General features: G+C 42.2%; 1 protein-coding gene across 1 annotated transcript in view; it reads right to left on the bottom strand.

Annotated features, from left to right (window-relative positions):
• ZNF704 (zinc finger protein 704) overlaps positions 1 to 14,017 on the bottom strand; it is a 205,384-nt gene that overhangs the window by 25,789 nt on the left and 165,578 nt on the right. The window contains exon 4 of the mRNA XM_069465503.1: positions 9,506 to 9,738. Within this exon, the coding sequence (XP_069321604.1) occupies positions 9,506 to 9,738 (233 nt within the window). The remainder of the gene's footprint in view (positions 1 to 9,505; positions 9,739 to 14,017) is intronic.

Below are 14,017 nucleotides of genomic sequence, written 5' to 3'. Positions count from 1 at the left end.
TGTACTGGTAGCTACTTGTAGAAGTCTAAATTCACCAGAAGAGAATAGAAAATCTGCTACAGGAGATACTATTGTCCAATTTTTGATGACTTGGGTCATAGCATGAGCAATGAGAAGGCAACATTGCATTCTAGAGGTACAGCTAGAGAAAGTTCCTGTTGATTTGCAAGGCAGTTGCAAATGGGGACTCAGAAACATAATTGCATGTAGTGGGCAGACCATAAACATTTTTGGGAGGTGGCACTCCCAAAAATCTTTCAGAGAGGGGAAGCTCTGCTTTCTACTCTACCTCGTCCTTTTGACATTCCTTTTGAATAATACATCTCACATTTATTATCCTATTTGATACCAACCTATCAGAGCTCTGCCCTTGTAATTTGCTCATGCAAAGATAACTTTCATTACTAAATTTGGAGGCAATACAGATTAAAAGCTTCCGAAATGCCTACAACTTTGACAATTCAACTTTTAAGAATCTATCCAAAGAAAATAATGCAAAATGCCTGCAAAGATATATGTATAAAGGTATTCATCACACCGATGTTTTTAGACTAAGGACAAATTAGAAATAACCTAGAAGGTGACAACAGGGGATTGGTTCGATTAATTTAATGTAACTAAATATTAAGCAACTTTAAAAATGAAATTGTAAGAAAAGCTTCCTTGATGTGGAAAGGTCCCATCTATAAAGGGAATAATACCTCTATTTGACCCCATAGGTCCACACTGCCCCTTTCTGCGCCGGACTCGGCACCCCAGGAGCTGATCTTTATGCACTGCATCCACGGGTCCCCTTGCCCATGGATTTATGGTTGGATTTGGCCAAAGGGAGGCACTGACAGGAGGCTGGGAGGCAGAAGAGATTGGAAAGCAGGAGGGTATTGATTCCTCCTGACCCGCTTTCTGCTAGGCCTGAAGTGAGCAGTGGCTACATTTCTCCTCTCAAAGCCACCATTTCTGTTGGGTGACCTCCCCCATGGCTATATTTCCAGAGTCGTAGTAACGTTCTGGGTTCTGGAAAGCCCTCTCTTTACTTACCTCTTCAGGCTTAGGAGTGGTAACGGCCTTCCCCGGTTGTTAGCCCCTGGGGTACTGCTCCACACCTACTGCTCACCCCTCCCCTGCCTATACCTATGCAAAGGGTCTCTTCATTAAACTGCTCTCAAGCACTCATTGGAGTGCGCCGCCTGCTCCCTGCTAGGACCTTGACTGATATAGGGGAAAAGCAGGTTATAAAAGAATATGAGTAACATAATCTTTTTTGGGGAGGAATAAGTAATGCAAAGAAAAATATATCACTGCATGGTGGAAATATATTGCAGAGTGGCATTTATGTTAATTTCCAAATTTAAAAATTATCTTATTTTTAACTTAAAAAGTTATTTCTTTTTTTTTTTATTTTTTTATTTTTTTTTTTATTTTTTTTTTTTTTGAGACAGAGTCTCACTCTGTTGCCCAGGGTAGAGTGAGTGCCGTGGCGTCTGCCTAGCTCACAGCAACCTCAAACTCCTGAGCTCAAGCGATCCTCCTATCTCAGCCTCCCGAGTAGCTGGGACTACAGGCATGCGCCACTATGCCCGGCTAATTTTTTCTATATATATTTTTAGCTGTCCATATAATTTCTTTCTATTTTTAGTAGAGGTGGGGTCTCGCTCTTGCTCAGGCTGGTCTCGAACTCCTGAGCTCAAACGATCCGCCCACCTCGGCCTCCCAGAGTGCTAGGAAAAAAGTTATTTCTTTAAAAAATACTGACTTGGCCGGGCACGGTGGCTCACGCCTGTAATCCTAGCACTCTGGGAGGCCAAGGTGGGAGTATCATTTGAGCTCAGGAGTTCGAGACCAGCCTGAGCAAGAGCGAGACCCCATCTCTACTAAAAATAGAAAGAAATTATCTGGACAACTAAAAATATATATACAAAAAACTAGCCGGGCACGGTGGCACATGCCTGTTGTCCCAGCTACTCGGGAGGCTGAGGCAGAAGGATTGCTTGAGCCCAGGAGTTTGAGGTTGCTGTGAGCTAGGCTGATGCCACGGCACTCACTCTAGCCCAGGCAACAGAGTGAGACTCTGTCTCAAAAAAAAAAAAAAAAAAAAAAAAATACTGACTTGACTAATATTGCTTGACTAACTTTGGGAATAAAAGTATACTAGCGGGGTTATCTCAACTTTAATGAAATCAAGGGGCTTCTCTCTACATAGGCCAAGGACGTTCTTGCATCAAAGCATGAGGCCCATGAAATGGTAGTTTAACTTTTCCAAGTCCCCTAACTACATCCAGTTGAAACAAATCCTTTGTCTACAGACAGACTACTTGCTGTTACACTAAAGGAAAGCAAGCCACGGGAGGAGGAGAACATGAAAAAATAGCTAAATAAACAACGCCCCGATTGCCACATGGGTCCCAGCTCGCCCAAGGAAGCCAAACCAAGCAAAGCTGCTGGCAGAGTCACAGCAGCCAAGTTTGAACGGGCCCATCTGTGCTTCAACCCTGGCTTCTCCTCACGGCTCTAACAGATGTTCACAAAGCTGGAATGTCCGCGAGCGCATGGAACGACAGCTGAAAATTCGCCCCTAATGGAAAGCACTTCTGAACACCAAAGCCAATGTCAGCAAAGACTTCAAGTCAAACAGAATGGTCTTCTTCATGTAAAGCAGAGGGAGCAGAGGAAGCATAGAAAGAGGCCGCTGTTGATTGGGAACTGCTCTGTGCCTGGCCCTGTGCTAGGAACTTCCATACATTTACGTTTTTTTAACATTCAGAACCACCCAGGAGCTGAAGCTCTGGGCAGTAGCAAGCAGTTGCAGGAAGACTCGGGGTGTCTCACATATGCCCAATGTGAGATGCTTGGCAGCTCCCAGCCAAGCTCTTTAGAGTCACCCAACTTCGTGCTGGGGGCTACAGTGCTTGGCAGACATTCTTCACTTTTGCAGCAGCTTCCGGGCTGTCTCTGAGCACAACTGCTCGGGGGCTACAGGCTGAGATCTCTGGCCAAGGCTTCCCTGATCTTCTCTCTGCATGCCCTTCTAACGGCAAGCCTCGATCCTTTTCAAATGGTTTCATACTTGGAATATGTGGAGTAGCTTCTATCTTCCTGACAGCACTCAGACCGATCCTAAGGATGGACAAGATGACCGCTGAAGGTTACCTTTAGTTCTAAGAGTGGAAACATGGCTGGATTTTGAAGAATTATATAACATGCCTATACCATATAAGTCCAATTAAAGCTATATTCCAGAAGGTGGGTACATGAGCATCACTTTACCACACAGCAATTGGGGTATGTGTATGTGCATGTTCGTGTGTGTGTGTTGGACTAGGCGGTGGATGCTAATACATCCAAGTCTCCCCAGAGACCACAAGGTCCTTGAAGGACAAAGAAGGTCTAATTACTGTGCAGTTGAGTTAGTTGCATTACACATACGTCCCCAGCCTGTCCCATGGGGACTCACATCCCCTGGCAGAGGCCCCAGTGGCTCTTTCAGGATCAAGAGGTCTATTCAGACCCTTAGCAGTGCCAAGAGATTAATAAATGAACTGGTGTATTTAAAAATGAATAACCACCTAGAAGCTGGTAGAGGTTCCAGTTCTTTCCTTAACTGAAAAAGCAGCCTTATACAGGTTATCTCTTTGGGCTTTATGTCTTTATTTGTAAAATGAGAGGACTGAACAAGATTAGAGGTTTGGGATCTTCGAGATGTGTGGGGCTAAGTAACGGGTGAATTCAAATGTGTACCAAACATAGATTAAAATTCTCTCACCCATATGAACTGTGTATACATGCTGTGGTGAAAAGTAGACAGAAAAATAACAAAAAAGATTTTTATAAACAGGATAACACAGAACACACCCTCTTGTGTCTGGCTTTTTTCCCTCAGCATAATGTTTTCGAGATTCACTGATTGTTCCGTGTGTCAGTGGTTTGTTCCCTTTTATTGTGGTATAGTAGCCCATTGTACGAACAGACCACATTTGCTTATCCAGCTACCTGCTGATGGACATTTGGGTTGCTTCCAGATTGGGGGATAATGAATAAAGCTGTTATAAACATTTGTCTGCAAGTCTTTTTGTGGACATGTGTTTTCTTATCTCTTAGGTAAATATATACCTAAGAGTGGAATTTCTGGGTCATATGGTAAGCATATATTTAACTTTGTAAGAAACTGCCAAACTGTTTTACAAAGTGGTTGTACCGATTTACATTTCCACCAGCAATGAATGAGAGTTCCTGTTGCCAATGCTTGGTATTTTGTACACCAAAAATACACACTGTATGATTCCATTTACTTGAAGTTCTACAATAGGCAACGTTAATCTATAGTGATGGAAGTCAGATCAGTGGTCACCATTTGGGGTGGGGGTGCCTTTGACTGCAGAGGGTCCCGAAGAGTGCTGACCTTGACTACAGAGGTGATTATTCAGATAGAGTCAAAACTCATGGAACAGTATACTTAAAATGGGTTCATTTTATTGTGTGAAAAATTATACCTAAATAAAGTTGATTTAAAGTGATTTCTGTAACAATAACAAAAGGATTCCTGAATGAAGAGAAATCCCTAGTCATTCTGTATTTTCTCAATCAATAAATTCTCAAAGTGCATCTCATATTTGGGAACACCTGCACATTTCTAGACATGGCTGAGTAGTTCTCTAACTTGGAAAGGTTGAGACTGGGCTAGAAGATTTTGAACTCCTTTGAACACCAATGTCCCGGTGCCTATATATCGCATGGAAGATTATTCTAAGATCCTGTTTCTAAGTCGCCTCGATTTTTCTCTTCTTTACCCTCCGTCCTCTCTAAGAGGCCAATCAGCTCCCTTGCTTGGCTGACGATGCTGTGTCATCACCATGAAATCAGTGCAGCTGACCCAGGCTGCTGTTCTGAGCACCGCCCTCCCCAGCAGTTCTAACAGATGGGTCTATTTCTGAAGACGCGGTTCTTGCAGGAGGCATTCTGCTCAAAATTAGTGGGTTAGGAATTAAGTCAGCGGAGAGACTGGCAACATGCTTATTCGTGCGGGCTTTACGAGTTTGTTTTCTTTTCGGAGCAGTCATTCACAATTTAAAGTGATTCATTGCTTTTTGGTTCTGAAAGATGGAAAATGCAGAGTGGAGCAAATGATTAATTCATTGTTTACTACTGTACGACTATTCCTGAAGCACCTTATGTTAAACTCAGTGCTTTCTTCTCTGATTGAGGTTCTCCCTGTACAGGTAAAACTGTTCGTGGTCAAAACACTTGTGAAGTCAATGAAAAGCATGGAGGCTGGAATTTAGTAATTCCCCTTGAGGTGTTGCTGATGTTCTGAAATGTGGAGTCCTGAGTCAGGTTTCCTTGTATGCCCCCAATTTCTGCTACTGCCACTGCTGCGATCACCCAGTGCATTTTACAGGGGCCTCTCAGTGCATGTCCAAATGGGCACAGGGTGAGTGGGGGGTCCAGTCATCCTGTGACGTTGGCACAATGTGGGGCAGGGTGGAGGGTGGAGGCAAGCACCCCCTTCTCTCCACACCCAAGCTTCTCAGATTTCCCATTCAGGCAGTTGGCAAATGGGTCCCCCCCGCCAAAAAAGACGAAAATATTAGCAGTTAACATTCATTGCTCTTCACATGTTTTCTCAAATAATCTTCGTAACAGCCACATCAATATGGTGCCACCATTGTCCACATATTACCTATGAGGGAACTGAGAGAGGCCAATTTCAGAATGCACAGAATCCAGAATCTGACAGAATCGGGAATCTGGCATGGAAAAGAGCACATTGACAATTACTTATCAACATTTCTTGATTTTCTAGGGGTCTTGTAGAATTGATGGTTAACTCTTGGCCTTCCATAAAATTCATTTCTCCCACTGACACTGGAGTGGCTGTAATCAGGGTCACTGCATCACCGTGTGGTCATGATGGGAACTGCATTTCCCCAAAGTCAGCGTCCTGGCTCACATACTGGGGTTTTCTCTGAGCTTGGGAGTTCTGTCAGTCCGTCTTGAAATCCCAGAGGAAAACTTCTGCTAGAACTGGGCTTGACAAAGTTGTCCAGCTGACCTCCAAAGTTGGGAGAGAGAAGGCTTTCACTTCCCTTCTCACATTCTCACCTGCTTTGGCTGCAGGTTCTGTTAAGAGCGACGGATGCTTCATGCAGGAAGTGAGCCCTCCAGTAGTGGACAGCCTGGAGTTCCTGTCTCAGCTCTCAATTTCTTTCTGAACCTTCTACACCCTCCTCCCGCCTGCCATGGAGTGTTGGCTGTAGCTGTGTCTCATTAGTTTCCCTCCGTGTTTACTCTCCTCTGTGGGCAGAGAGAAACATGGATTCTTTGAATTAACTTGCCTGAAGAGAGTTTCCTCTTTGCTGCTTCAGCTAAGCTGATCTTATCTCTGCCACATTGTAAGTTACACAACCTTGGACAATTCACATAATCTCAATGACCCTCTTCTGCAAAATGGGGATAGGAATATGGATTTTGGTGATGATTAAGTGAAATGCTGCATTTAAAAGCATTTGGTAAACTGTAACTACATATGCAAATATAGTGATTATCAGCAAATCTTCCTTCCTCACTACTGATAGTAAGAGATAAAGTCTGGTCTATGCAATGTGCCTCACATTCTCATCTTTATGTAAGTGGAGCGTGGATCTCCATAAGAGGTGGGAGTGGGCATCTGCGTGTGCGGGGAGGTGGGAGAAGAGATATGATAGCTTCCACAATGAGGAGGAAGATCAGGATGATTCATGATTGTGCTGAGAGAGGTGTGATAATACCTGTTTGCCTGTTTTCCAGATGAAGAAGCTGATGATCAGAGAGGTGAAATGATTTTCTTAGGTTCTCAGGACAGCAGAGTGGAGTCAAGAACATGGAGTTTTTGATTTCCAATCAGGGCACCTTAATTTACCATATGTCATATTATCTCTCTATGACATAGAATAGAAGCTTCCAAACTTTTTTGACAACAAGCCACAGTAAGAAATACATTTTTCACACTACACACTCACTCATAAACATACAATTGAAACAAAAACATCAAGGAACAGCACTTACCCTTATCATGTACAATACACTTCATTCTGTCCTATTAATTAAAGAGTGCTGTTCACAACTCACTAAATTCATTCACAACCCACTAATGAATTGAGACTTACAGTTTGGAAAACACTGATCTAGAAGGTTCTCTAACAATCCCCACAGAACGTGGGATCATCAGAATTGCTCATGGTTTCAAATGGATATTATGAATTTAAGGGAATGGAGAGGAAAATAGGATGAACTCAGGAAGTTCTACCAACTGGAACATAGTGTCTGGTTTAAGCAAACTAACTCTTGGAAATCTTCTGAAATGTGATTTTTAAAGAACTCTAAAATAACTGTACTTTGGTTACTATGTTCTACCACATTCATAGACACAGCACTTGTCACTCACAATTATTATTGCCTCTGTACACGTCAGTCTCCACCCACCCCACCTGCCACACCTTGAAGGAGGGAGTTATGCCTTATTCTTAGGGCAAGAAGCATTTTGCCTGATGCTCAGTAAATATTGGTTCACTTACTAATAATAAATAAAAACTGATTAGCAACAGTCTCACTTTCTTGTTATTTTCACTAGTCAAAGTAACTTTAAGTTCCAAAGGCCAAGGCAACAACTTGGTCTGTGTACAAATCATGCATTAAAAATTAGTGGCTATGAGCTTCATCCTACTGGTATCACCCTTGGGAAGTCCAGAGCCTGAATAAAGGGAGAAGTCACAAAGAAGGAAGGATAAACACAGTTCTTATTCATTCATTCATTCCTACCATCCAGCTCTTGTGGAGTAGACCTGTGCCCTTCAGATAAATGCCACTTTTTTTCCTTTGGTGACTAGCCTATCCCCTGATTTAGTTAAAGCCTGTGGACCTTTAATGAGTCTGACTAATGCAACCTAATTGTAATGTAAGAGTGTGAATTTTGGCTCAGCCTCTACATTAGAAATGCAAACCTGTGATAGGCTTTGAGCAATGCACCTTAAAAACCTTGGGGTTGCCTGTGATGTGAGTCCTCGCCACAACACTGGGCCACACTTGGCGAGAATCAGGACTACACATTCAGATAACCCCAGAGAGAAAGTCTGTGCCGCCTGAAGCAACAGGATAAGACTTCAGGTCCACACTGCTGTCCCACCTGCAGGTACCCACTGATTTAAGTGCCAACCTCTCTCCCTGATTGGGCAGCATCCCTGGGGACCCACAGGATGCCAGAATAACTTCAGCCCCCCCCTGCATGATGAGCTGGTGTGAAACAGCAACTCTTCAGGTCACTGCCTCTGGGAAAGGCAGGGGACTACATTCATGTCCTCTTCTCTGGGCAAAAAATGTTGGCCCTTATTCCCATGGACACACCCAGCAGGACAATGCCTGTGCCACCTCCACTGCTCCACATGCTGAGCGATGCTGAGAGATGCAGGGAGGGAAGGTGTTGGACCAATGCCATCTCTTTGTTTTCCTCTTTAAAATGAACTAGGGGAGAAAAAAGGTTGCATTGCAATCCTCAGGGCTTTGCACTGGATTTTTGTTTGTGAGTTGTCGTTAATAATGAGGCTACCAATTTTAGAAAATTAAAAAACTAATATACAAAATAACAGTTTCATATTTACATGGTGACTTTTAAAATAATGCCAAAATGTCTTCTAGATTTAGTGGCAATATTGCTTTATTGTATAAAATAAAAATGTTTTTGAAAAATTGTCAGTGAACATAGTAATTTAAATACACCTGAGGAGAATGAAAAGAATATGAGCTTTTTAGGTTCAGGCAGATCTGGGTTTGAATGGTGGCTCTAGCCCTTTCTAACCTGCCTGATAGGGGCCAGTTCAATGTACACTCTCCCTGGTCCTCAGTTTGCTCATATCAAGATGGAAATACAGTACTTACCACACAGGGCTGCTGGGAAGATTAAATAAAAGTGCAATCAATTAATTTATTAAATCAGTTAAGTAGCTGTCCTTTTTATTTAGTAAATACGTAATTTTCTATATGTAAGTATGGACATATATGTCAGCTTTCATGTATATTTTACATATGGTTGTATAAAAATGAGATACAAAGTACTCTTCCCAATAACCCTTCAGGGCTGATTAAAGCAGAAAAGAGAAATCGATATTAAATACATTTCACATACAAAAAAATAAGTCCCACAAAGAGACTGCGTTAATACCAAACCAAGCCTAAAGTCCAATTTTCTAACTTCCAAACACTGCTTAAGTCTTGGGTAAGCAATGTTTAACCAGAGGATGGGGCATGTGTGTACTCTGAGGAAACATATCAATATTGTAGTCATTTTTAATTGTCTTTAATCATGACAGTTTATTTTGAAATTTCAGAGAACATTCAAGGGGAGCGTAGGCTGCTTCTGTTTACGGAAAGGGGGCCTGGGTGGCAGGAGCCCTTCCTAAGCTCACACAGGTCCTTCAAAGGGGACATCACCCACCTTTATGCAACTCAAAACAGAAAACCAGGCGGCCGACACACCAACCTTTCTTTTCCTGGGAATGGGCTCGTCAAAGAGCAGGTTGCTGGCCTCGGACTCATCGATGCCGTCGTCCGGCTGCGCGGGGCTGCGGAAGGGCTTGAAGCTGTCGGCCGACAGCGGCGGCGACGGCGTGGACGGGTTGGACTGGTCGCTGGGGGCGCTCCAGCTCCAGTAGCCGCTGCTGCTGGTGCTGGAAGGCACGCAGCCCGCCTCCTTCCAGGATCCGCTGAGGCCCTCTGCGTGCACAGACACAAGGGGGAGATGGGGACCTTGGTGCTATTCCAGTCCAACCACCCGCAGCCCACTCAATAATTTGCAACAGCTGGGTATGTAAGTATTTATTCTATTTATACACCCCCCTCCCAAAAGTCACATCACAGTTTATAAACATTCAGTTATTTTAACCACATGATAATAGGTTTTTCTAAGAGTTTTCTGATGTGTGTTATATTGTGCAACACTAGTTCCTTGGAATGGGAGTGGAGATTATGTGAAACAAAGGAAAAAAATAGATTTTCTTGTTCACTAAGTTTGAGGAGCTGTGGGTTTAGCGAGCACAGTATTTCTAAGCGAGGATTGCAGTATTCTCCTAAATCGGTCACAGAGTTTCCTCTCAGCTCCTACCCCTCTAATTTCAACCTTTTTTTTTTTTTTTTTAAAGGCATTTCTTATAGGACTGTAATTCTTAGAATACATTTTTAGGAATTTAGTCCAAGATATAAGCATCTAAGAGAAATAATTTCTGGATAGTTATCTAGAGCCATTTCCCATTCTGCTTATTATAACAAATAATCGTGCCTTACATTTTGTGTTTTATAGCTTACAAAGCTCATTTGCAGGATCGCAAGTGTGCTCACAACATCTATCTCTCAGAGCAAGGATTATCACGTCCATTTTACAGCTGAGGCCCCTGAGGCAGCAGGAAGTGTCTTGCCGGGTGACTAGTAAGTATACCCAGTAGGCCCCAGGCCTAAGCTGGCCTCTTCCCTCGGTGCAGGCCGGCCCTGGGTTGTGGACATCCTCCCTCCTCTCTGGCAAAGCTGGGATAGGATAAGAATTTATTGGCAATAATTACCGGCAAGACTGGTGTTAGATTTTACCTTTCCACTTGTGATGAAAAACATTATGAAATGTTTGCTCATGTAGATTTTGCCCAGTTAGAACGTCTTCTGGGTATTCCTTTAATCACTGAAGATTTGCTTTACCTTTCAAGATGCACAATCTTAATTAGCATTTGTGTAAATTCTACTTTCTTCTTGGATAATTTCTCTTCCATATTTATGTACAGTTTGAATATATTAAAACTATAGTCTAACTACAAGGAGGGAAAAAAAATCCCAAAATACCTCATTAAAAAAATACTGTTAACGTCTGTGTAATTAGTAATGAAGACAAACGGCAGACTAGCATTCACGGAGAAATTTCTTAACTATCTTCACCTAATTATAGATTTCCACTGTATTCCTCAACTATGTCAAGCAAAAAGTTAAGAGAGAGGAGTGAAGTTTTAAGTTGGAATAGAACTGCATCTCATTACAGCGAGGTTCTTTTAGAATCAAATGGTCATTTATGCAGGCTCATGCCCTGCCAGCATCGATGAAACCAAATTACCATCTCCCTCCCTGCAGTCTGGAGAGACTGATGCACTCGCAGGCTGGAGCTGCCTGTTACTAACAAGAAAACTCCATCCAATACGACAGGACTTCAAGAGGAGCCTAATGTAAGGCCTTAGGTGATATTACCTGTGTGACAAACTCACTCGGCAGGCCCAGGTGATTCATATATATACTGCAGCATGCGCTTGTAAAATAAAATAAAGTTTATGGTGCTAGATATATAATCATGGTAAGTATGAGGAACTGAATTTATTTTGAGAACCAACCATTATTACATTGTGGTTACATGGCTTCATGTCAATGCCAAAAGTTCATTTGCTTACTGGCTTGTGAATGACATTTCCTTTAGAAACACTATTTAATCAGAGGGACCAGGTGATATAGAAATAAATTTTTCAGAAAAAAGTCAGGACCAATTCATAATATTCTTAGGGGACGGAGTCTCCTTGAATTAGACAAGTATTTGCCAAGAATGTAGACAAATACTGCTAGACTCTCACCCTCTTTGCAGATTCACATCCTGAGAGAATCTTCCTTCTCAGGCACAGAAAAGGATAACAACAGTTCCCCAAAATTCACTGATATACAATAATTCTAGAGAAAATCTTTTATTCCTAAAAAAAAAAAATAATGCCTTCATTATCATAAATTGTTTTCCCTATCTAAGAATTTGCTTCCTGTTACAGACTAAATGAGAGACAGCAGACAATTTGGGGTTATTAGTTGAGTAGTTATTTTTTAAACCATAAGTGAATACTGAATTACTTGATTAGTGTGCTAACAAAAGTTTGCATTGAAGAACCAAAAGGTTTATTTTAATTCTAACCTTTAAATACAAAGGAACAACTAAAACTGTTCTCAATTTAAAAAAGAATCCAGTGCTAAAAACAATGATTAATTTAAAATATACTCTTTTTTTTTTTTGTTTCTTCCTTTAAGGATCCCATGGAATTTCTGCAATTCCTTTTTCCCAGAATATGTTTTGGGGGTGCCTTCAGTTTTGCTTTTACTGTAAGCCTACTTTAGCAGCGTTGCCAAGCTAAGGAAGGTAAATCAGAACATCTGTTTGCCAAGAAGCCCTCAGGATAGGTCATCGAACAGGAGAGGTCAGGGTCGCCAAGAGCTCCTCATCTGGTGCTATGTGAAGAGGCGGCGTCACCCCAGTTTGTTGGTCAATCATGTTGCTGAGTACTACTGATGCATGACAACCATTTGAATTCCCAGCATCTTGGTCATTCTTACCACTTATAGTGAGGCAGGAGTAAGTTTTGGTGAGGACTCACTGGATGTTCAACAAATGTATCTTAACATCTCGTGCTTACAACCAAATTGTGTGTGAACTGTGGCTCAATCTCACAATTGACCACGCCGGTTTTTGAGAGGTTTCCATTGCTGGGAAGTCTCATTCAGTGGTCCCAGTGCATTACATTTCAGTGAACTGCAATCTGGCTTTCTTCCATGGGGAGTCCTTTGTGAATGCCCTTGCCAAGGCCACCAGTGACCTTCTTTTTTGATGCAAAATTCAGTCCTTTTTATGCATGACCTTCTGAAGCATCAGACGCCTCTCCTTGAAACATGCTTTGCCTTTGGCTTCTATGAAACAACACTCTTTTAGTTTTCTCCTACCTCTCTGGTCACCCCTCAGGCTCTTCCTGGGGGCTTTTTCCTGTGCCTATCTTGTACGCGATGGCGAGCTTCACTGCTTCCCTCTTGGCCATCCTGTCTCCACACTGGGCTTCTGCACAACTCTCTCACGGTGATCTCATCTACTCTCATGGCTTCAAAATGTTGCCTTCCCATTCTGTACTGTCAGCCCAGATTGCCCTTCCAGGCTGTACCCAAGTCTCCACCAGAGGTTACCCCTTGAATGATCCTCAGGAACCGCCTACTTAATGTGTTTCCAACTGGCCCTACTGTGTTCTTCAGCAACCCCCATCTTTCCTCAAACATCTGCCCTGTGCCTTAGTTTCCTGTCTCAGGCAATGGTGTCCCCTTTCTGAAGTACTGGAAGTCACCCCTGACACACCTTCTCCTTCATCCTCTGTCCATCACCAAGCCCTGTTGATTCTACCTTCTTCACATTTCTCAATTATATCCTATTCACCCTGATTGTGACCATCAATGCTTTATCTTTTGTTGTTGTTGTTGTCGTCGTCGGTAGACCTATTTGTAACTTTCCAGTGCTGGTGTTACTGTAATAGTTCTCCCACAGCCCCAGAATAAAGTCCAGACTCCTAGCCAGGCAAACATAACCCTTCCTGATCTTCTGCCAGTCTCTCTAACTTAATCTCCCACTGCCCACCCTCCTGACTTATCATACTGGATTATATGAGGCCATGTTATATCAGCATCAAGAGAACAGATCTGGAATCACAAAGATGGAGTAGAATTTCAGTTCTGCCATTTATGAGCCAATTAATCTCTAATGAGCCTCAGTTTACTAATCTGCGAAACAGGGATAATAACATCTCATGGAGTTGTGGGAATTATAGGAGATAAAGCATGCATAGTACTTGGCACATAGTAAGTGTTCAATAAATGCTAGCCATTACCATGGCTAAGACTGATAGTCTTTTTTTCCTACAGAGATTGTACACTACCTGGGAGTGTGGACACTGTTTTTCAATGATGTATTCAAATCACCTAGCTGGTACCTAGTAAATATATATTGAATGAATGGACTAAATAATTATATTTGATTAAGGAGTCTAGAATAATGCTTTTAAAAATTATTAACTCTTCTGAGAGTTGTTTGATCCAACTACCTTCCCAAACAGAAATAATGCTAAGGAAAATAATTTCATTACATCTATCTCCATTTACTTGGGAAAAAAGGAATATAAGTACTGCAAATATGTATTCTAGAAAGGAAGAAAACAAGTAATGGAACTCAAAAAAC

The sequence above is a fragment of the Eulemur rufifrons genome, chromosome 3, assembly GCF_041146395.1.
Source record: "Eulemur rufifrons isolate Redbay chromosome 3, OSU_ERuf_1, whole genome shotgun sequence".
NCBI classification, from domain to species: domain Eukaryota; kingdom Metazoa; phylum Chordata; class Mammalia; order Primates; family Lemuridae; genus Eulemur; species Eulemur rufifrons.
Note: the sequence above shows the minus strand (reverse complement) of the source record. Positions and strands in the feature narration are given on the sequence as shown.